At 42.4% G+C, this 24,784-nt stretch overlaps 1 protein-coding gene across 1 annotated transcript in view; it reads left to right on the forward strand.

Moving 5' to 3' along the window:
* cry2 (cryptochrome circadian regulator 2) overlaps positions 1–23,644 on the forward strand; it is a 44,923-nt gene extending 21,279 nt beyond the window's left edge. The window contains exons 3-13 of the mRNA XM_083916500.1: positions 2,935–3,077; positions 11,253–11,437; positions 11,760–11,848; positions 13,705–13,845; positions 14,005–14,130; positions 15,902–16,087; positions 16,262–16,413; positions 16,506–16,708; positions 17,114–17,194; positions 17,280–17,875; positions 19,467–23,644. Coding sequence (XP_083772626.1) covers positions 2,935–3,077; positions 11,253–11,437; positions 11,760–11,848; positions 13,705–13,845; positions 14,005–14,130; positions 15,902–16,087; positions 16,262–16,413; positions 16,506–16,708; positions 17,114–17,194; positions 17,280–17,869 — 1,896 coding nt within the window. The 3' untranslated portion in view covers positions 17,870–17,875; positions 19,467–23,644. The remainder of the gene's footprint in view (positions 1–2,934; positions 3,078–11,252; positions 11,438–11,759; positions 11,849–13,704; positions 13,846–14,004; positions 14,131–15,901; positions 16,088–16,261; positions 16,414–16,505; positions 16,709–17,113; positions 17,195–17,279; positions 17,876–19,466) is intronic.
* The last annotated feature ends 1,140 nt before the right edge of the window (positions 23,645–24,784 follow it).

The raw sequence follows: 24,784 nt of genomic DNA on the forward strand, positions 1-24,784 counted from the left end.
AATAGAGCTGTTTCTCATTGACCCCCATGTTAAACAGGCTGTTTTCGCAGCATTATTAAACCTGTTTAAGGCCTGGGACAAAAGAACATTCTAGTCTGTATGTTTCGGTCATATCTCCATGACACTGGGTGGTGGGTCCGTGTATCTTTTGGTCATTGGATTTTCAATTCACAAACGGATATTAAAAAACGTACGTACATTTTTACGTAATTATGTAAATTTAATTACAAGGCGTTTTATTTGATTTTCGTTTTCTAGTTATGATAATAAAATCTAAAATCACTAGAAGAGAAAAACAAAAAAAACATTTCATATTCTCAGAACGTATGTTTCCATTTCCCCAGTAAAGCAGCTGTGAGGATGCTGCTGTGTCAGAGAGGGATTTCTGCTTCTTCTTTGATATTTGAACTTGTGACAACACCTGGTTAAGGTCCTGAGGGTTTGACTGTTGGGAGTTGGGACTAGTTTTGTTCAAAAGTCCCGTATCTATCTTTATGGCCTATTGTTGTTGAAACACTAGCTTGTTGTTGTTGCCATAGCTATGGTAAACATTCAGGAACCCCAAGTGACAGAGTACCATTATTATTATTATTATTATTGTTATTATTATTATTATTATTATTATATGGAAAAATACAGAACAACCACCTATAATAGTTTGATATACTAAGAGCTATAATTAACGTTAGATATAAGGCCACAGAAGCTGTATCGTTGTGTTAGCTAATATTAGCTTAGCTTTAATCTTCGAAACAACAATAAGCCATGAAATCCGGTATTTCTGAACAAAACCTACTACAATAGCGATAGTCAGACCTGCTAGAACTGTAACCGATGTGTTATGATAAGTTGATAAGAAATGTAAATTAGCCACCACGTCCTGATATTATTTTACCAGTGTGGGTAAATGTCACCTAAACATTACATTTGCTATTATAGTAGTGTGTCTTTATGGTTGTGGTCAGTTTATTTATTAACGTTAGATTGCTTGAGTATCTTAGAACAGCACTACGTAATGGATTTATGTCACCAGTCAGACAGTTTTTAAATTCTATCAAATCTTCTGTTTAACCTAGAAATATGAATGCTCGTGTAATGTTTTACATTTATGTAATTGCTTTAAACTAAAGTCTAACTTCTTACTTTTGTAACCATATATTGTTTTAACGGCCCGATTTAGCTTTGTGTTTACAGTAGACGTCAAAAAGACGCTAACATCGGTGAATTACCGTTAGCAGTGTGCTACCCTTGGCCCTACTGGGACGCTCCGATCTCCTCGCCGTAAACACTGGAGCAATTGTCAACACATTCAGGAACATACTTCAGTCCTTCATAATAAAATGATTATGAGAGCCGGTGTAATCTTAGCTAGAGACACAGGAAATTAAAAAATGACTCCCATTACCTGCCAGTCCCAGTAAAAAACCTCAACAATGACTTTCACTCCTGTTTATCTAGTAAGGTGTTCTGTAAGCCTAACTCCTGGGCGGTGGTGCTAATGTTGCTAATTCAGTATGCGTCACCCAGATGGACGTATCTCCCTTTCCCAACGTTGCATCATTGCCCTTTTTTGGTAAGAGGAAATAAGGCGGAGTCAAAGTCCGACATGATGGCAACTCCTATTGGCGAGTACAATTGGATCAAGTTGAGAAAACGGACCTCGACGGAGACACTCCGTCCATTTTTTATACATTCTATGGTATTCACCCTCTGTCAGTCTGAGACACTCTGTTGCAGCTCCTGTGTCTTTAAAAGCCCAATCTGTTTTGATTGGTCAGCACTTCCTGTTTTTTTACAGTCTACTAACTCAAAATTTGAATTTGGTGTATTCACACTTTCTTTGCCACCAACACACAAGAATTCACCTTTATAGATTTCACAACACAACAAAATAAAAGTATGACTTGTCCGTGCATAGGTGCGGTCTGTCTCAATTCCAGACTCCAATAGATCATCAATCCCTGTGTACTGTTCCAAATATTCTACTCTTCATTCAAGCTCTTCAATCTTCTTGTCTTTGACACAGATTGATCACAGCCTTTAGTTGACGCACCTCATCAAGTAAACACAGGAAATCTGTTGTTCTGCCACCTTACTTAGTTCCTGTGACATTAAGTTTAGATGACTTTTCCATCTCGTCCATATCTTCTTCCATCTTTAGTAGCCATTTTTTGGGTTAGGTAATGGGGATAAAAGTGTATTAGGACTCGTAAGAGTCCAATAGGACAGGGTCCAGAGATGTTAGGTTTAGGCACCTGGTCCAGTGATGGTTAGGGTTAGAGTTGTTATCAAGGCAAGGTTATATTTAACACCTATGGCTATGTTTTAGTGTTAGGGTTTGAGTTAGAAAATGACATTGATCCACTTCTACCAAAACATCAACATCAATTGGGAATATTGGTAAATGGTAAATGGACTTGTACTTATATAGCGCCTTTCTAGTCTTCTGACTACTAAAGGTGCTTTCACACTTGTCATATTCACCCATTCACACTGATGGCAGTGGACATCTACATACCATCTAAGCTAACCATTCACACCATATTTACACACCCATGCACAGCACGAGGAGCTATTCAGGGTTCAGTGTCTTGCCCAAGGACACTTCGACATGTGGACAGGGGGAGCTGGGGTTTGAACCGCCGATCTTTCGAATGGAGGTCGACCCACTCTACCTCCCATTATTGTGAAGGTCGGTTAAATTCCAACATGAAAATGGAGGGATTTTCAGTGTTCTACAGTAACTTCTCCAAATTATATGACAACTGTCATTGACATTTAATGGGATGTTTAACCATTGAAATTATGGTTGAAAGAATGTTGAAACCGTTTATCTTGTCTCTCTGCCTTGCTAATAATTATTTCTGTCTTTCCCTCATTCTTTCATTCTTTCTCTCGCTTTGATTCTGTTTTTCTTTCTCTGCCTCACTGCAGGAATGGAAAGTGACGAGGTTGACATTTGAATATGACTCAGAGCCATATGGGAAAGAGAGGGATGGGGCTATCATCAAGATGGCCCAAGAGTTTGGAGTGGAGACCATTGTCAGAAACTCACACACCCTCTACAACCTGGATAGGTCTGTAACGCACTCATTATTCACTTTATAATCTGTTCAATATCATGATGTTGGTCAACACTGACATTAGCCTCACTTGCTACAGAAAGTTGTTACCTTAAGCTGTTTTCACATATGAACTCAGAACAAGGTCTGGAGAATCTGGAGATTCTTTGTGTCAGATGTGTTTTCACTGACTGGAAATACTCTGAGGAAGGACATGAAATTTGAATTTGTCTGATGATTTGGCTGTCATTCCTTACCAACACAAGTTCCTCAATCTTGTCGTCTCTTCTGTTAGACATTACAGTTGTGTTTGTTTAAATCAAGCTGCTTCTTCTCTCTGTCCAAGGTTTGTTTTCTTCTGATGAGAAACAGCATCTAAATGCCTGCCTCTTGCTCTGACTACACCAGAGAATGAGCAGCTCTATTCACTCATGGGCTCACTCAGAGATTAAACAGACTTTGTACAGGAAAAGTCTGTTGGATGCCCGCTCTGACTGATTCAGACATTTGCATTCTCACATACATTCCAACCGGGGAATGTCTAGATAATTTCAGGTTTGAGATGCATGTGTGAAAAAGTCTTTAGAGACATTATTTACCTCTGTGTGAAATTCTGAGATTAGTTTTTAATGATTAATTTCACAACTCAAGCAAAATCGAACAGTTTGCTGATGATTGCTGGTATGAAAACCTGTAGTTTTAGTCACATTCCTGCATCATCATCATCATCGACTCACTTAAGTTCAGGGTTTAATAAGGTTCTAGAGCTTCAGCCCTGACATGCTGAAATAAATGACCCCAACAGCCCCTAAGTAGTTGTTCAAAATAAACTAAACTACTAACTAGTTACTAAGTAGTACATTTTCACCAGTTGTAGTTTTCAATATACAAAGAGAACTATGTCAGCTGTTTCCGAGGCTTTGGTTATTTGATGAAATCATCAATAGTTCATAACATCCAAGAAGATACTGAACAAAATGTGAACATGGTTTCTTGCCTTCTACATGGAGAGCACTAGGACTGCATTACAGCACTGTATTACATAATGCATGGAAATAGTACTGGCTTGTGTGCGTGCGTACGTGCGTGCGTACGTGTGTGTGTAAGAATAATGAGTGGCTGAGGCACGAGGAAGCTTAGCTGTGTGTGGGCGCTCAGTTGCAGGGTTTATATTGGTAGTTGCAGACATGTGCCCAGCTTACTGCTCTCATTCATGGTAGTCACACTGACCAATAGGAAGCAATCCCTGCTGCAAATCCACCAACCAAGGATCCAAAATGATCAGATTTTAACAGGTTGTATAAGGTAGAGACTATAAGTTTAAGGATGCTCCGGGAGTTATTGCTCTCCGGACATTGAACTTCTGGCTATAAAATGTAGACCGTTTTATATGCCCAGGGAGTTCACCACCATCATCATCACTGCTGTTTACATCCCCCCAAGTGCTAACACCAAGGAGGCTCTGAGTGTGCTCTACCGCTCCATCAGTGACTTGCAAACTACACATCCAGAGGGTGTCTTCATTGTTGCCGGGGACTTTTATCAGGCCAACATGAAGACAGTTCTCCCCCATTTCCATCAGCATGTGGACTTTGCAACCAGAGGCTCAAACACACTAGACAAAGCCTACACCAACATCAAGGCAGCATACAAGGCAGCCCCCCCCCCCCCCCCCCCCCACCTTGGCTCATCAGACCATCTCTCTGTTATTCTAATTCCTGCATACAGGCCCCTGCTCACCAGAGGACAACCCACTGTGAAGCAGGTGAGGGTCTGGCCTGAGGGATCTGTGTCAGCACTACAGGACTGTTTTGAGTGCACAGACTGGGAAATCTTTAAGACAGCTGCAACTGTAGACAACACCATCGATGTGGAGGAGTATGCTGAATCTGTGTCGGCTTACATCCAGAAATGCATGGAGGATGTCTCTGCCACTAAGACTGTCACCACACGGGCTAATCAGAAACCCTGGATGACCAATGATGTACGTGCTAAGCTGAGGGCACGGAATGTAGCGTTCAAGTCCGGGGACGGTGAGGCGCTCAGATCAGCCAGAGCCAACCTGAACCGTGCCATCAGAACAGCTAAACGTGCCTATGGTCAGAGAATCCAGGGATTCTTCCACGACCCGACAAACACCAGGCGCATGTGGAAAGGCATCCAGACCATCACCGACTACAAAGCTGCTCCTCTACCCTGCGACGACAACACAGACTTCCTCAACGAGCTCAACTTCTACTTTGGTCGGTTTGAAGCTTGTAACCACACTCCTGCGAGGAAATCCCCACCTCACCCCGATGAACAGGCACTCAGACTTGAGACAGCTGAGGTCCGGAGGACACTGAGTAGAGTCAACGCGCGGAAGGCAGCGGGCCCTGATAACATACCGGGTCGGGTGTTCAAAGACTGTGCTGACCAGCTGGCTCACGTCCTTACGGATCTATTCAACACCTCGCTGTCACTTGCTGTCGTCCCTTCCTGTTTTAAGACTGCCACCATCATACCTGTGCCCAAAAAACCCACAATCTCATCCCTCAATGATTACCGCCCTGTTGCACTGACTCCAATCATGATGAAGTGCTTCGAGAGGCTGGTGAAGGACCACATCATCTCCAAACTCCCCTCCTCTTTTGACCCGCTCCAGTTTGCTTACCGCTCCAATCGCTCCACAGAGGACGCCATCTCCTCTACACTCCACCTGAGCCTGGATCATCTGGAGAGGAATAACACCCATGTGCGTATGCTGTTTCTGGACTTCAGCTCAGCATTTAACACGATCATCCCCCAGCATCTGGTGAGCAAACTGGCCCCCCTTGGACTCAACACCCCCCTTTGTAACTGGCTGCTAGATTTCCTCACAGACAGGCCCCAGTCTATGCGGGTCGGCAGAAACACCTCCAGCATCATCTCCCTCAGCACAGGCTCCCCCCAGGGCTGTGTCCTGAGCCCACTGCTCTTCACCCTGATGACCCATGACTGCCGTGCCAGGTTCAGCACGAACCACATCATTAAGTATGCGGACGACACGACAGTGGTGGGCCTCATCAGGGACGACGACGAACTGGCCTACAGAGAGGAGGTGAAACATCTGGTGGACTGGTGTGACATGAACAATTTGATCCTGAATGTCAACAAAACAAAAGAGATCGTCGTTGACTTCAGGAAAAAACAGCCCAGTCACACCCCCCTCCTCATCAACAACGCCGCAGTGGAGCGGGTCAGTAGCACCAGATTCCTGGGGGTGCAGATCACCGACACTTTGACCTGGTCCCTTCACACCTCTGCTCTCGTGAAGAGAGCACAGCAGCGTCTGCACTTTCTGCGTCGGATGAGAAGAGCATTCCTTCCCCCTCCCATTGTCACCACCTTCTACAAAGGGACAATAGAGAGCATTTTAACCAGCTGCATCTCTGTCTGGTCTGGGGCCTGCAACGCCTCGGACTGGAAACGTGTAGAAAGAGTGGTGAGAACAGCGGAGGGTCTCATCTGTACAGCTCTTCCTGCTATCCACGAGACTGCACGCAGACGCTGCCTGACCCCTCTCACCCCCATCATGTTCTGTTCTCCCTGCTGCCCTCTGGTAAGAGGTTCAGCAGCTTCAAGAGCAGAACATCCAGACTCCACAACAGCTTCATCCCCCACGCAATAAGACTTTTAAACTCCAAATAACCCCCCCCCCCCCACACACACACACACACACACACTCGTCACTTTACTGGACACTGCGTCACTTTACTTGGACACTATGCACTACCTCATTCCATTCTGTTACTCTCTGTTTATATTCACTGTTCACTACACCGTTCACTGTTTATTTATTATTTATACTTAATATTCTGCTGCTAATACTCACTTCAAACAGCTGTCAACTCTGTCAACTTAGATGCTATATTATATTTTATTTTATTTTATATTTTATTTTATTTTATATTTTATTTTACATTTTATTTGTTGTAGATATGTCTATATCTTGCCTCCTTTTATATGTTATATTTACCTTTTATATTGTATATTTTTTGGTGGTTTCTGGAGCCTTGCAACGGAATTTCGTTTGTATACATGAAAATGTGTGTGAATGACAATAAAGTTTGTCTAAGTCTAAGTCTAAGTTTCTGGGGCTGATCGCCTATCCCTGGAAGCAGTATTAGCAGATCACAGGGTCTGTTTTAAGCCTTCTATTTATCATGTAGCATAGTTTATTTATTCAACTTTTCTTAACAAAATTGTATTAAAGTATTAAAATTAAGAGATGAGAAAGTATCATGAATTGACAACTGTTTATTTATTGACAGGCAACATGAAGTAAAACATATTCCACACACAGGCTGTGACACCAGTGTCCACACGCCACTGAAGGGACTGTCTATATACCGCTTCCTTGTGGGCCGAGTATTTAAGCGCTGAGCAGCAAAACTTTCTGTGCAATGCACAGTTTCCTAATTCTTTTGACAGTTAGATGAGAACCTCTCACTAAACAATGTTCCCCCCTCATTACGCTGAAGGCTGTTCAACCGGAAATCCAGACGCACCGCCAACAAAGTTCACTTTGCTCTGCGGCTGTCTCCCGGCACACACCGTTGGAGCTCATTAACAATCAGAAAATCCCAACTCACCAATCAAATCGTACTGTCTGTTATGGGTGGGCGTAACCGATGACGACGGTGCTGCGCCATCAAAGTTGTCAAGATACGTCACCTTTTTCATTTCTCTGATTGGTCCTAGTTGGTCATAGTGCTGTCTAGGGATGGGAATCTTTGGGTGGCTCACAATTTGATTCGATTCCGATTCTTGGTGTCACAATTCGATTCAACATGATTCTCTATTCAAAATCAATTTTTGGATTAGTACATGCTTCAGGAATTACTCCAACCCTAATTATGGCATGAACACATTAGATTATACTTTTTTGATAAAGGTATCAACTGTTTGCAATAATGTAAACACACAAAGGCAAATCTATGACCAAATGTAATTTAGTCATGCTAAACTTCCACAATTTTCATGTCAGAGTTTTAGACTGCAGAGTGAGACAGAATGACAGTAAAGTGTTTACCTTCATGTCAGAGTTTTATACTGCAGAGTGAGACAGAATGACAGTAAAGTGTTTACCTTCATGTCAGAGTTTTATACTGCAGTGAGACAGAATGACAGTAAAGTGTTTACCTTCATGTCAGAGTTTTATACTGCAGTGAGACAGAATGACAGTAAAGTTTTTACCTTCATGTCAGAGTTTTATACTGCAGAGTGAGACAGAATGACAGTAAAGTGTTTACCTTCATGTCAGTTTTATACTGCAGAGTGAGACAGAATGACAGTAAAGTGTTTACCCTCATGTCAGAGTTTTATACTGCAGAGTGAGACAGAATGACAGTAAAGTGTTTACCTTCATGTCAGAGTTTTATACTGCAGAGTGTGACATGAAGGTAAACACTTTACTGTCATTCTGTCTGAGTTTTATACTGCAGTGAGACAGAATGACAGTAAAGTGTTTACCTTCATGTTAGAGTTTTATACTGCAGAGTGAGACAGAATGACAGTAAAGTGTTTACCTTCATGTCAGTTTTATACTGCAGAGTGAGACAGAATGACAGTAAAGTGTTTACCTTCATGTCAGTTTTATACTGCAGAGTGAGACAGAATGACAGTAAAGTGTTTACCTTCATGTCAGCGTTTTATACTGCAGAGTGAGACAGAAAGACAGTAAACTGTTTACCTTCATGTCAGCTCCTCTAAACAGTTTAAATGAATTCACCATAACTGTCAGAATACAGATGCACTACAAATGTAGGGCTAGTAGGTTTGACTACACAGAAGTGAATGACAGCTCTCTTGACCACACTGGGCATTAATGTGTTGCCGAAGTACTTGACTTTCCTTTTGAAAACCTTGCATATTGAATGAGTCATATTCAGCTTCTCCTTCCCTGGAGGTTGTCAAATCCAAAGTGCTCCCAAACCCTAGCCAGTAGCTTCCTGCAACAGTGTACTACGGAAGCCGAGAAGTGCCCATCGTGAAACGGAAAAGAGTTTTTAAAAATTGATCTTTGGAAGTTATGAATCGATTAGGAATCTTAGAAGATAGGAATCGCGATTTTACATGAATCGTTTTTATGCCCACCCCTAGTGCTATCCAGTCACATGCAGTAGTGTTTTGAAATGCATGTGTTGGTGCCACCCTTTGAGTTGGGAAGGTCCATCCCTCATAGACCCTATGTCTTTCCAGATGTGAGTCTTGATTCCCAGGCTAATAGGCTCTGATAAAGTAGGGAGGAAAAAACTTTATTTGTATACCGCTTTCCAAAACACTTTACACATTAAGATTAGAATGACACAATACAGAATCAATAAAGAAACAACTCTGAAGGAGAAAATATGCCATACCTGTTGTGCCACCCTAATGACAAAATGTCATGTTGTAGAAGTTGCAGGAAAAATGGAGGTGGACAACTTCTGTCATCTAATCAAATCAAAATCTATCAAATCAAACTTTATTTATAGAGCACATTTTAGCGACCAATGGTCGACCAAAGTGCTGTACAGTTCAATAAACAATACAATACAAAACAATTAGAATAAAAAATACACATGGTGTCATGCTCAGCCTAAATTAAAAGCAATGGAGAACAGGTGGGTCTTCAATAAGGACTTAAAAACCTCTAGGGTATGGGCTGATCTAATATACCAGGGAAGGCTGTTCCAGAGCCGAGGGGCAGCCGCTGCAGAGGCTCGGTCCCCTCTGGTTTTCAGTCTGGTCCTGGTGACTTCCAGCAGCATTTGATCTGCCAACCTCACACTCTGGCTGGAGTGCGACAGTGTAAAAGTTCAGTTAAGTAGAGCGGTGCCAGTCCATTTAGAGCTTTAAAAAAAAAAAAAAAAAGAAGTTTAAAATCAATCCTGTAGCGCACAGGGAGCCAGTGGAGCAAGGCCAAGACTGTTGTAATGTGGCGGCTCTTTCTTTTACCAGTCAGGAGACGAGCGGCTGCGTTTTGCACTAGCTGCAGGCGACGAAGCAACGACTGATCGACACCAACATACAGAGAAGACTTGAACCAATAGTATCAAAAACTTATTTGAGAAAGCGAGAGGGAATGCTACAGAGGGGCAGTTCGTAGGCCGCAGACCCTTTACTATATCTGAAAGTGATGACAGCGATACAGGCTCAAACTGGTCGAAAACAGCAGGGCACACCGGTTTAACAACAAAATCGGGGGCAGCCAGGGTGTGTATCTCAGACCTGAGAGCAGAGATTTTTCCAATAAGAAATTTAACAAGGTCTTCACAAAGGGAAGCTGATGGCAGAATTGAAGGAACCTCACAGGGATTTACAAGAGAGTTAATAATGTTACAGAGAGTGAGGCTTGTGACTGTTTGTGAGGACGAGATTAGATAGATCCTTTGTTTTAGCCTCTTTAACAGCTGTCTAATAGTCGAATGAAGAGACCTTTAAGGCCTCTAAGGAGACATGGAGTTTGTCCTTCTTCCACTTTCTCTCATCACGCCGACATGAGCACGTGAGAGAGCGGCTGGAGTCATTCAACCAAGGCACAAAGTCCCTTAGTGCTTCTGGATCTAAGAGGAGCAACAGAATCCAAGATATTTTTACACATGCAGTTAAAACTCCCCAACACACAACCAGTGTGTCATTTATTTAAAACAGTAAAAACGGACAACAAAACGACGAAGAAACTTCCTACCTCAACCTCCTCCATTGCTAAGAGACACACTCAATTAAAATGCACATACCATTCTGCTTGTTGTTTAAACATTATGGTACTGTATGAGCTTAAATCCCGCCACAATGTCACATTTTACACCAGATATCTCCTTACATCTTAGGCAGAAAACCATGAAATCCACTGCACACTTTCATGTTCACGAGAAGTTAAGCCCTTTTTGTTTTAGTAATCATATTTCACTACCCTCAGGACTACCACACTGTTGTTTTGTCCATGCTATGAACACTTAAGATTCAAGGTTCTGTTTTGATGTAGTCTTTTTGGCTGAAAGCTGCTGATAATCGTTCAAATTGTATTGTATATTAAATATAGTAGTTAATGAAATTGCTCCACAACAATCATGTTGAGGGTTTAGTTTTGACCTTCTTATATAATAAAATGTGAAACCTTTTTATATGTTTGTATGTTCTGTTGGTTGTTGCTCTACTTTTCTGTCTTTTCTGTATGCGTCACAGGATAATAGAGGTGAACAACAACAGTCCTCCTCTGACCTTTAAGCGCTTTCAGACCATTGTGAGCAGACTGGAGTTGCCCAGGAGACCTCTGCCTCCCATCACCCAGCAGCAGATGGACAAATGTCGCACTAAAATAGCCGACAACCATGACCAGCTATACAGTATACCTTCACTGGAAGAGCTAGGTATACGTGATTGTTTTAATTACATTTCTACAATAGAGTCTGACAGCTGTAGGACTTGTAATGCTGATGAGTACTACCACATGGTCTCTGGGTATACTGAGGGACAACAGGATGGGCTTAGACTTCTCATTCACTGTTAGTCATACCTTGTTAGACGTACAGTTTTTAATTACATTAACATAAAAAAAACACATTATTAAACTGAGTTTAGCATGATATTTCCTCCATGCACTAGAGAACAGTTTGCACTAGGACAAGGTGTGCTTCATTCGATAGTAGCTGCTTTATATTCGACCTGGTCTCCATGTAAATCTGTGTGCAGGTTTCAGGACAGAAGGTTTACCTCCAGCTGTGTGGCGAGGAGGAGAGTCGGAGGCCTTGGACAGACTCAACAAACATCTAGACAAAAAGGTAAACCATTTCAAGTAGAGACACTAGACATGGGTTAATCTGAAAGTGTCATGTCGTGATTATGCTGGCCATAATAATTGTGATTCATGATAGTATCCAAATAATAAGTAAAATATGCTTAAAACTCTAACAGACACTTCAAATGATCGCAATCGAAATGAAATCAAATGAAATCAAATCTACTTGATTTGAACTGTAACTTGTGGGCTGTGGTCAAATGAATGTTACGGTTTGGGGCAAAACTGAAGAAACTTGAGTCAGTAGTGAAGTCACTCGTGAGGATCATCCCAAATATCCCAATAATGGAAATCCACCATGATTCACTTTATTGTAAATTTATCACAATCAGTGGAAAAATTAATCAATGTCTCATTCCTACAAACTTCCTTCTGCATACCAGCATACACAATGTTCATTTAAAAATGATCAGACATACGTTGTTCTTGAAATAAAGGTTGAATATGTAGAAACTTTATTAAAAGCTACATTTAAAAAAAATACACCATCTGGGCGTTTTGAGGGGTACAGAATGAAAATATATTTAGTCTGAATTAATATTAGATTTTCTTTTGACGGGTTTGACAATGACTTTCTGTTCCGTTTCCATGTTAGCAGCCAATAGCAGTGGGCGTTGCTGGTTGCCAGGGTTGTCTGTTGTTCGGCGCAGCTAAGTGGTTAATTGGTAATAAGTGGTGTATCTATATATATGTTTACCCATCTCTAAATACTTTCTCACCACACCACTGGTTGACAGCTGTCTTTGTGCAAACCTCAGTGTCTCTGCTGTGGAAGCTGCTGCTCTGCTCACGCCCATCAGGCTACAGAAGCAAGAATCATTTTGAGTTGAGAGCTAGCTAATCAGTTACACAGAACTCAAAGAAAGACTTCAGTTGAAGACTGGCTAACGTTAAATACTGTTGTAAATTTATTGATTGGTCCAAATTAGTGGTTCCCCTGAATGATTCATCACTGACATGGAGCAGGCTGATCACTGACACACTCGGCAACAAACCTGGCAACCCGACTGCTGGAATTATTTTGTTGTTGTTGCGACTACGATCTTGAGACACTAGATGGAGGTGTTCTGCTCATTCTCCATATTCAACCTTTGATATGCCACACAATCAGTTGGCCTCATGCAAGAACATTTTCATATTCTTATCTTAAGATGTCCTGTCAGATACAGCAAACACTCTTAACTTCAGATAACTGTAACTGACCTGCGTAAACATGATGAATGCCACCTGTGCATAAACCAGCGCAAGTTCATGAGAATTGTAAATCAGCTCATTTAACGCTCCAATATTATCATATAAGGCTCCACATTCTGCCTCATATGTCCTATTGAAGTCCTGCTTTCAGAGATCCATAAAGGAAAGTGTCAGCAGCAGAGTTAAGGGACCTGCTGAAGAGGGCTCCATATGAAAAATGGCTCCTTTTTTTGGTTACAACAAGATGACTGCCGCTACGTAGACAAAATGGTGGCGAATGAGAGTGTTGAGTGTTCATCGATCCACACTCGGTTTGGCCGTTTTTTGAGTGTGCGATACTGCATTTATCCGACTTGATGGAGGCTCTGAAAGAACTGGCTCACCTGCAGTTACATCTTACTGCCAAAGAAGAACGAGAAACAACGTACAAAGTACAACTTTAAGTCTGTAGAATATGATGTTGACACACATTTGGCCTTTTGAAAAATATTGTGCCTTGAAAATTATAGTAGGCCCTTTTGCAATTTTGATTCATTGTCCAGCCCTATGTCTGAGACAGAACATTAGACAAAATAGGTCTTTGTCCATGACAGTTTCTCAGATGATCACTTGTTTGCCCTTGTTGTGTCTGTGTGCATGCTGTAGGTGTGGGTGGCCAACTTTGAGCACCCTCGTGTCAACACATGCTCTCTCTATGCCAGTCCCACTGGTCTCAGCCCCTACTTGCGCTTTGGCTGCCTGTCCTGTAGGGTTTTGTACTACAACCTCAGAGAGCTCTACATGAAGGTACTGTGGACACCTGTCACTCAACTACAGAGGCATACACACTAGTGCCTGTGTACTCTGTCAATTCTGATAAGGATTTCTTCTCTCTGAACATCACATTTAGAAATGTTTTAATAGCAATTGTCTCTTTCTCCTGATGTTCATTCTGCTATCCCTCAGCTCCGGAAGCGTTGCAGTCCTCCTCTCTCCCTGTTCGGCCAGCTGTTATGGAGGGAGTTCTTCTACACGGCTGCCACCAACAACCCAAACTTTGACCGCATGGAGGGAAACCCCATCTGTGTCCAGGTGGGCCTTTGAATCAAGAAGAGGTTCACACTCAACTTGTAAACAACTCTTATTTCTGTTCTTGGCAACACTGGCCTGTGGAAATGATACCACCAACTCTTTTAGAAGAGTTTTCTAAAGGGCTGGGTAGAGTCAAGAACCTCACAATTCAATTAGATTTCAATTCAATATCAATCTAAATGCTTCAATATTGATTCAGTAATTATGTGTAGATGACAGAAATACACAAATAATTCATTATTGTACCTTATGATAATTGTTAAATAAGAATGTGCGCATTATTTGTAATGGTTTAGAACAAACTGAGCCCAACAGAGATTAAGGGCGCACTCACACTGTACATCCATACCTTGCCCCGTGCTTTAGGGTACTTGTCCCCCCCCCCTCCCCCCGGGCCAGGCCCGTTTGTACTCGCACTACCTGGGCTTCGGCGGAATACTCATTGCTGCCTATACGCCATCACGCCGTAACACGTCACACGCATTGATTGACGTCATCTCGATGCGTCGCTTGTTTACAAATCTTTCCGTAGACCTCAGAGTTTTTGTGTGTCTTGTGCGACTGTTTTTGAATATTTTCATCGACCAAATCTGCAGTAAACACTCCACCTCCGCATCACACCAACGCGAACCTTTCGCCGCCATGGTTTTAAATGTCTGCGCATGGTCATTTTTTCTATGTCGGAACAGGCGCACATAAAATGACGTCAGAACCGCCGCAGGCCTCGTGCTCATGCTCGTGCTCGTACATGTGCAAATGTGCTTTACAAAAGCCTGCCTCCCCCAAGCGGGCCATGGACGGCAAGCGTACCACGCCTAGGAGTGGTACGCACTCACACTGGTCAAGTAAAATACAATAAAGATGGTCTCATGAGGCTTAGCTTTAATGGTCAAGAATGTGTGAACACTTTCAACAAACCTGACTCCGGCTTTGAGTTGCTCTCAATATACATGCACAGAAATGTACCTACAGCTGAAACAAAGCTGAACTATTGTATAGTATCGACCTGTATTTATAATGGTTGTGCCCCCCCCCCACCCCCCCTTTCTAAAAAAGGAAATAAAAGCCTTAAAAAAATACAAAAATATCAGAGCAGATAAATCTGCCATGCTCATGTTTTAATTGCTCTGGTGGATGCGCCTGGCCCCATGTACCATTCAGACAGATTTCCAGCAGACTACAACCTCGGTGGGCCATCACAGAGGAGCATCCGGATTTGAAAAGTCACACGTTTAGCTATAACCTGTTCGTTGTAGGTCTATGCACTTGTGTCAGGTCTATAGGTCCATCCAACTCAATCCACCAGGCTAACGAAACTCTGATCAAATGGTGAAACTAGACAGTGCTGAACAAAGATGACTCAATATTCTGTTACTGTATTGTCTATTTTTCTCCTCAGATGTTTTCAGAAACATGTTTTGGTTTCTTTTTAGCTCTAATTTCAGAAAGTTTCTGACCTGGCCATCATTTTTTTCCTGCCCGAAACTGACAAAGCTTCGCCTCAAATTGCATGTGTCGCTCAGTCCTACCTTGTTTGGTTGTTGTAATTGGTTGGAGGTCACATTTCATTGCGCAGAATGCTTTGCAGGTCTATCACATCACATCCAGAGGAATTTTGGTCTTCCCCCTGGAAACAGAAAATGACCTGAGAATGATCGGCTGATTGTTTTCAAGTTACTAATTAGAGATAAAAATGATTGTTCTCCTCCTGTAGAGAGACAAACGAGTATGTAACTAATATCTCTCTCCTCTGTCATACATTTGTTTCAAGATCCCATGGGACCAGAACCCAGAGGCACTGGCCAAATGGGCTGAGGGTCAGACTGGCTTTCCCTGGATTGACGCCATAATGACCCAGCTTAGACAGGAAGGCTGGATCCATCACCTGGCCCGACATGCTGTGGCCTGTTTCCTAACCAGAGGAGACCTGTGGATCAGCTGGGAGAGTGGCATGAAGGTAGGACCCCAACGCTCTGATACTCTCAAACACAGTCCTGGTGTCTGACAGTGTAAAAGCAAACTAGGTTAACATGCTCTCCACCTGTCTAGTGTGGCAGCATCACTGTCTTCTTATGCCAGGTTCACTGTAGGACAGTATAAAGTGTGCGTGTGCGTGTGTGTGCGCGTGTAGGTATTTGAGGAGCTGCTGCTCGATGCAGACTGGAGTGTAAATGCTGGGAGCTGGATGTGGCTGTCCTGCAGTGCCTTCTTCCAGCAGTTCTTCCACTGCTACTGTCCTGTTGGCTTTGGAAGGAGAACCGACCCATCGGGAGACTACATCAGGTAGACTTCACACTGGTGCTCCTAGAGTATTTCCTACCATACCACATCATTTAACATATGATTAAGTAGGGTTTCTTTTTAAATTTCCTCAGGCATTACATCCCCATCTTGAAGGACTACCCGAACCGTTACATCTATGAGCCGTGGAACGCCCCTGAGTCTATCCAGAAGGCAGCCAACTGTGTGGTTGGAGTGGATTATCCCAAACCTATGATCAACCACGCAGAGGGCAGCAGGCTCAACATTGAGAGAATGAAACAAGTTTACCAGCAACTGTCTCATTACAGAGGACTCAGTAAGTCAACTATCAAGGCTGACCTGCAGTTAGGTTTTTTGTTCTATGCACGTGAAATCCATTTAGCACCGCTGTATAGATATGCTTGTCACTTAAGTGTGTGTGTGTGTGTGTGTGTGTGTGTGTGTGTGTGTGTGTGTGTGTGTGTGTGTGTGTGTGTGTGTGTGTGTGTGTGTGTGTGTGTGTGTGTGTGTGTGTGTGTGTGTGTGTGTGTGTGTGTGTGTGTGTGTGTGTGTGTGTGTGTGTGTGTGTGTGTGTGTGTGTGTGTGTGTGTGTGTGTGTGTGTGTGTGTGTGTGTGTGTGTGTGTGTGTGTGTGTGTGTGTGTGTGTGTGTGTGTGTGTGTGTGTGTGTGTGTGTGTGTGTGTGTGTGTGTGTGTGTGTGTGTGTGTGTGTGTGTGTGTCAGGTCTGCTAGCATCAGTACCAACAATCCAAGAAGAGGCAGAGCCACCAATGACTGATGAGTCCCAGAACAGCAGTGGTCCTGGTACGAGGAAACACAAAAGTGTGTCACAGTCAAACCGTACTCAATAATATGTGCTCATCATTATTATTTTCTCATGTTTTCCAAGACTCCCCTCCCAGAGCTCCTGCTGACAGTGAGGCAGCTGGTTGCTCTACAGCTCCTGATTCATCCACAGTCTGTGCGTCCTCCACCTATGCATCATATCCAGACCTGGAGGGGGCAGCAAACAGTCACCCATCCCAGAAACAGTGCAACTCCTCAGGCTCACACACACAGCTCTCTGCAGCCATAACATCTACATCTGCTAGCCATCCCCTGTCCACAGCAGCTCCTCCCTCCCCAGCCTTAACACCAACCCAGATTAGTCTGTCCAAGTCCAAACCCTCCTCTCCTTCCTCTTCATGTGTCACCATGTCCCCATCCCCCAGTTCCACCATGACCACGACCAAGGCCTCCTCTCTGGGGCAGAGGAGGAAAGGCCTTGCCCGCAAGGTGCGGCGCAGCCAGAGGCAGCGTGGGCGACAGAGCTGCATTCCAGCAGCCAGAGAGGGAGAGAACAGAGAAGAGGAGGAGGAGGAGGAGGAGGAGGAGGAGGAAGCAGCAGGAGAGGAGGAGAGGATGGAGGATGACGTTGAGCAGGATGCGGAGAGAATGGAGGAAGAGACTTCTGAAGACACAGCAGGACTTCAGCAGTGAAACAAGGTGAAATATACATTATCTTTATAAGGGATACTTTATGGATTTGAATCCAGCTCTGTGTCATGGCAGTGTGTGCAGGTGAATGTGGCTTGGCTTCCATCTGTGGTGGAGCCAAACATAGTTTATCTGCACACACTACCCACACTGCCATGAGACAGAGCTGGATACACAAAATATCTCTATTTTTAAACATGAGCATCTAGAACAAAAACATGTAAAAAGAGATTAAATGTAATTCATAATACATTTTCTAAAGGCCATGGTTGTTATACATGGCAATATCACCGTGGCGTTTGGATATAACTGCTAATGTCTATGTTACAGACAGTGGTGGAATCATGACATTGTTAGCTCCCTGAGAGCAGGTTCACACCTAAAGGTCCGTTTCCTCAAATGTTTCAGTTTTCCAACTGCTCTGGTTTGCGTTCACAAAGAAAACTCAAACGGTCCAGAAACTGTAAACAAAATGTGGTTGGAAATGATTATTGGTCAAAGATAAAAAGACAACAATCCTCTTGGAATTTCTGCCTGAGTGGTTCATCATGGAGCGCAGTCAGGTTCTGTTCATGTTGGTCATAATCTGGAGTGTCTGAATTGTTACTTATTATAAAAATAATTAATAATGATAAAGAATTGAATAGAACCGACACCGAAACAGTTCAAAAAGCTTGCTAACTTTGCTGCCTACTGTGATGGCCAGATCTAGAATAACCGGATAGCTCATCATCTACATGTATATGGCTCGGCAACTAGCCCCACTTCCAGAAGCACCCAAGGCTCTGTTCTCACTGCAGTTCCCATTGACATGCATCAGTTTTGTCCTCTCATATGTGCCCCATATGTGATTTTCTTTTGACAGTGTGAACAGCACTGAGTCCCATTGAATCATTTTCCAATCAGAATCAGGCCACTTTTAGACGAGCTACTGAATCAGATACATGTCGGATTTTTTTTTTTTTATGTGATTGCATTCTGAACAGCCAGGTGGCATTTAATGAGACTTTGATGTCATTCTGACCCCCGCTGCACTGTTTTGTAAATGAAAAAAAAAAAGTTTGCCACAGGCGGGAGCCAGGAACAGAATCCAAACAAACATGGAGGACTGCAGTGAAGCAGGCGGCCAGTGGAGGGAGAGGGCAGTTTAGACCTCATTAGTATTTGGGGGGAAACTTTGGTGCATGCTAGACTTACAATACCGGTTGCCGTTGCCATGTTAGCTCGTCTTCACTTCCGTAAACACTGTTGTGGCGTGATGTCATCAATGATCAACTGCTCATGTGGGTCACCTCAGGAGTGTGAGCTGTTCACACAGCAATCTGTAGACAGGCCACATTTAAAGATCAAAAAATTAGATTTGAGCAAAAAATCTGAATCGTGCATTAAGACCTGCAGTGGGAACGGAGCCTATGTAGAACAAATGTGCAAAATATTTTAGCTGTGCCTACAGCTCCTTACCTCAGTATTTCAATGAAGGAAGTCACATACTATAACAGACACATACATGTGAGCTCAGTGTGAGTCCTGGTGCACTGCCTGCAACATTAAATGCCACGTTCATCAAAATGACAGTACTTTCTCCTGGTTTCTCTTTCAGGTGGAGATCAAAAGAACAATCTTCAAACATCCATCCCAGACAACTGGACACCCAAAGACATACAAGGAAAAGTGCTGTGGATACAGGGACAACATAAATGTATATAAAAGCACGTATACAGTGTGGAAACAGTGCAAAATCATTTTATTCCCATTTCCTCCAGCCATAAAAATGGAAATACAGTAAATCATTCAAAAATATTGTCTTTTAGGGCTGTACGGTATAGACGGTATTACCATATAGACGGTAGGACGGTGGGATTATGGCTACAGTATGGATTTTGACTCTTAACGTGTAACTGGCAGAGCAGCTCTGGCATAACCAGTTAGGATCCGGCCCGCAAGGGAAAATTTCCTGTCCCTTTGAGTAGAAGCCTGTGTGAAAAAGTAATTTGTGGCCGATGTTTACTGCTGTCCTCTCTCGCATCTCAATGAAACTGTCTCAGTTCAACTGTCTCCCAGGGCTGGGAGACTTTCCCTTATATGGACTTTGTGTGCGTCTTCATTGCTCCTCTCCGCGCCTGTTGTTCTTGCAATCGCTTCAGTCTGGTTAAATCCGTGGTTAAATCACCACCAGTGTTTCTTTCTACTTTGAAAAAACCAAAGGTTGACACAGAAAACCGTCAATTCAACAGTGAATGGACAGAGAAGCATTTGTTAAAACTGTCACTGTGAAGCCTGTGTGTTTACTCTGCAACAAGTGTAAAGTAACTAGTAAATGAAGTTATCAGTTCAATGGAGTGGAGTAAAAAGTAGAAAAGTTCCACTGAGTTGTAGTGGAGTAGAAGAATGAAGTAGCATGAAAAGAAAACACTCGAGTAAAAAACCAGAGCCTCAAACTCGTAATTTAAGATAAATATACCATGATATAATACTGCTACCGTCTATGCTTGAAATTATACCGTGATAAAAGTTTTAGACCATACCGTACAGCCCTATTGTCTTTATTTGAGGAAATTCATAAAAAAAAAAGTCATAATCCATCAGAATTCAGATCTCTTTTTTCTAGCGGCCTCTGTGAGCCTGTTCTTTCAGAGCCTCCATCTTGTCACGTTCATGGTCACTATCTTTGTTGACTTTCTTTGTTTTTGCTCTTTTGTAAACTTTATTGAAACACATTCACCTCTCTACTTAAAGTCAGTCCCCCTATATGTTCCCCTCTTAAATACACACACACACACACACACACACACACACACACACACACACACACCTATTACGCTACAAGTGAACGCAGCATAACTCAGCAGAATCACTAACATGGCGACTTATTTACATCTAGAGAGGGAATGTCTTCACAGACACAAATAAGTGTTTTGATTAGTGGGTCATATAAGTGGTCACCATTGTTTTAACTCACTCTGTGATAGATAGGAACCTAAAAGACAATATAACTAGATGAAAATCTTACAAATTATAACTTTCAAGTGTGTAAAGAGTAATCCTTTGTACAGTTCAATTTCTGAGACATACGGTTAATAAGGAGCAATATGACTCTTACACCCCATTTCCACATTAAACCAATTGAACATAGTGTGGCCGTCAGCACAGCACCTCTCTGCTTGTTCTCTTGCTTCAATGAATGTCTTCACTTTAAAACAGGGGTGGAGAACCCATGCTCCTGGAGGGCCACTGACCTGCAGGTTTTAGGTTTCTCTCTGCTCTAACACACCTGAGTCTAATGCTCTTTATCAAGCAGCTGAAGCTTGTCAGGGGTTTAATAATCATTAGACTCGGGTGTGTTAGAGCCGAGAGAAACTTAAAACCTGCAGGACAGTGGCCCTCCAGGAGCAGGGTTCCCCACCCCTGCTTTAGAAACAATATAATATTTTGCAGTAACTGATTTACATAACTGTGGTGAGAGTTCTGAGATTTAGTAAGTTGTGAGTGACAACAGTCCCAGAGTGATGGTGGGAACCATTTAAGTCTGGGTCCTGGCTGCGCCAATTACACACTTCTTATTTAGAGGCATGCAGAAACACTGCTCAAGTGTCACACATTTACTAACCTTCAGTGAAATGTATTCAACTTTACTTTATGTTGTAGCTCAGCGTACAGTTGTGGCCATTTGGGGCCTGCTTTAGGAGGCACGCCTTTATATTCAGGTGGGGGAACTGTCTTTTTTAAGCCAATGGCCCCAGGGAAAATGAAGGTTTTTCTGTTCATGTGGTCTTTAATGATTTTCTTCAGAATGTTCTCCTGATTTTACAACGTAAAAACCAAAAGAAGCACTAATGAACATGATCGAAACTCTATGTTCATATGTAAATGCCCAATGTGAATGTTTTGGAAAATATCTGATAATTTTGCTAGCAGCAGTTACATTAATTAGTGAGAGGGAGCATAACATTTTTATAGTCCACCTCTCTAAATCATTAATTCCCCATCTATTTTGGAGGGTCCCACATCTATGATGGTGTAGCACATTGCTAATTGAAACAATATGAATTAGAGTCGAGCCCTTCTGTATGATCAGCTTTGGCAATTACAAATGCTGCTTGTGTGGAATGAATGTAGAGAAAAAAACGGTGTGTTCTCATATATTTATCAGAGTTTGTATATAAAATATATAAAACCATTACCTGTCTGCTTTAACAAAGGTCTGATTTAAGGGGGTTTCACAAAGGCTTGTACCTTGTTTCTGCCTGCACATTTCTTACCAAAAGTATCCACTAGAGCAGCCATCTCCAACCTGCTCCTGGATGGCCACTGTCCTGCAGGATTTAGGTTTCTCCCTGAGCCTACACACCTGACTCTAATGCTCGTTATCAAGAAGCTGAAGCTTGTCAGGGGTTTATTAATGGATAGACTCAGATGTTTTAGAGCAGGGAGAAAGAAACATGCAGGGCAGTGGTCCTCTAGGACCTTTAACTGGGCACCTCTGCACAAGAGGATAGTAGGTGCAGCACTCTGCACATGACCAGTCAACTGTTGAGATGAATTAGTTGTTGTTGTCTTTAAATGCCCTGTTTTGTCGATCCAACAGTTCAAAAACAAAGATACTCAGTTTACTGTCCTAGAGAAAGAGAGAAGCTGTTACTTGTCATCGTTGAAGAGCTAAAACCAACAGCATTCTTGGCATTTTTGTATTGAATCAATAAGATAAGATAGAACTTTATCTTTTTTTTTGTCAATCAACTAGTTGATTCATTGATAAATCAACACACAATTTACAAAGCCTACAATAATTTAGCTTTTTTTTGTAACATAGGCAAATGAGAGTTCTGTCAGAAAGGTGACAGTAGAATATATTGAATTTGTATTGTATAAAAAAAAGCTTTCCCTAGGTTGAATCAAACTAACCAGGTCACATTCTTTCTGGAGGAGCCACACAGGTGACAGTCAGTGTGGCCATGGTGGCAGTTTGACTTTGTGAAACCCCCTGAGTGTGGCCTGGATGGGTCGAAATCTCCCCAAAGAGGGATCAGAGATTGTTAATGACAGCAGTCACGGCCCTTTCAAATACTTGTTCTGTTGGTGTAACAGACAAGTGGGAACTGTGAAGTTTGATTCCTAGATCGTAAAAAGACCGATCAGCCAGTGGAGTTAAATGGGCCTAACCACAGGTCAGAATAACTCACAGTTCACACTTTCTTTGAACACAACACAAGCCCTGATCCAGTTCATTACAACTAACAACGGTATGATGCTCTGCAGGCCTGGGGCTCTGTCTGAAAACTGTGGACTGTGTGGATATTAATTTGTTTTGTATTGTACAAAAAGAGTTTATTTTCATTAAAATCGCTGAAGGAATTGTGATTGAAATGGGAGATTATGGTCTGTTCTGATTATGCTATGTTAGAAGTTCCCTCAGTAGCCAGGGAACCAATACTCAGTGTGCCCCGTTTCCTATGAGGTGGGGATTATGCTCCTCTGACCTTCCTCTGGTCTTGACCGTTTCACACTTAACCTTTTAACTGAGTGCAGCGTCCAGGTACTCTTAGTACACTGCACTGAGACGAGACCAGAGTTCTGTGTCGGGGGTTTCCTCTGAATTTTTTGGGGCATTTTCTTCTCTAAAGGGGCGGTGTTCTAGGGCCTGCAGTCCTCCCTCTTCATCATCTCATGTTTCAATAATTTGATTCCAATCATTTCCTATCAAATTACTAAAGTTTGCTACAAATGTGATACTCCCAGGTTTTTAAATACAGCACTTTCAACTTATGATCAATACCAAACTCCAGCAATTTCTTTCTCCTCTCTTCATCATAAATCTAAATTACACATAATGAATGGGATGGTATTTCCCCCAGAATTTGATTACACTTTCTGGGATTTGTTACTCATTTTTACTAGATATTATTAACTATTCTGTTAAGGGTTGCTTTCTAAAAGGTTTAAATGTATTAACTAAACCCGGCAAGGACAGCCCTCTGTGCAGTAGTTAGAGACCAATCTCCCTCCTCACTGCACAGATTAAAGCCCATGCTTGCGTATTCATAAGCTGCCTTTAGCCCTATATGACCAAAGGGAAGGTTTCCTTTGCCACTGTACTCAACTGGGAATTGTTGGGTCTCTGTAAATCATAACTAAGTCATAGTGTGGTCTTTACCTACTCTGTAAAGTTTCCTGAGATAACTTTTGTTATGATTTGGCACTATAAATAAAATTTAATTTAATTTAAATCTCAAGGTGGTCTTTCGGTCCTAAACTTTAAATGTTACTTTTGGTCTTTTGTTTAGAGGCCTCTCTCTATCAGGCTTAACCCAAATGCATTAGGATCTTGGAAATCAATTAAGGAAAATATTGCCCCTCCATGTAGATTAGATGGACATGAGGCAGACTTCAGACATCCGGGATGAATGAAAAAGCCTTGAACTAGTCTGCTCTGATCATCCTGCTTTAATTGGTTGCATGTATGCCAAACCAGGATGACAAGCGGCGTCTATATGAAGCCAGGTTTAAGTCATTCTTAAATGAGTGCGCCTTCAATGATTCCAAAGGAAGACCATGAGGTCCAGCACAGATTCACTGATGCAGACACGGAAAAGACGCGTACAGCATTCTTTGAATATATGGCATGAAAGTCTGAATATATGGAATTAATTTTGACTGACGTCATCAAGGCACTCTCACCATCTTGTATTTTGAACCATGCAGATGCGGTCAGCACGCGCTTTGGTCGCAGCTATTTTAAATAATGACGGGCTCATAAACACACTTTAGTGTGTGCTTATGCAGGCCAAAATCCCAGACCTGAAACCCGTGCACACTTCAATTCTCCAGGCGAAGAAATCTGGACACTTTTTAATGGGGGCAGAGCTGCTGAAACAGGGCAGGCAGCTGTTCATAATGCAAACTTTAGCATGGCTTCAAACA

This window comes from Echiichthys vipera (assembly GCF_963691815.1).
Source record: "Echiichthys vipera genome assembly, chromosome: 7".
NCBI lineage: Eukaryota > Metazoa > Chordata > Actinopteri > Perciformes > Trachinidae > Echiichthys > Echiichthys vipera.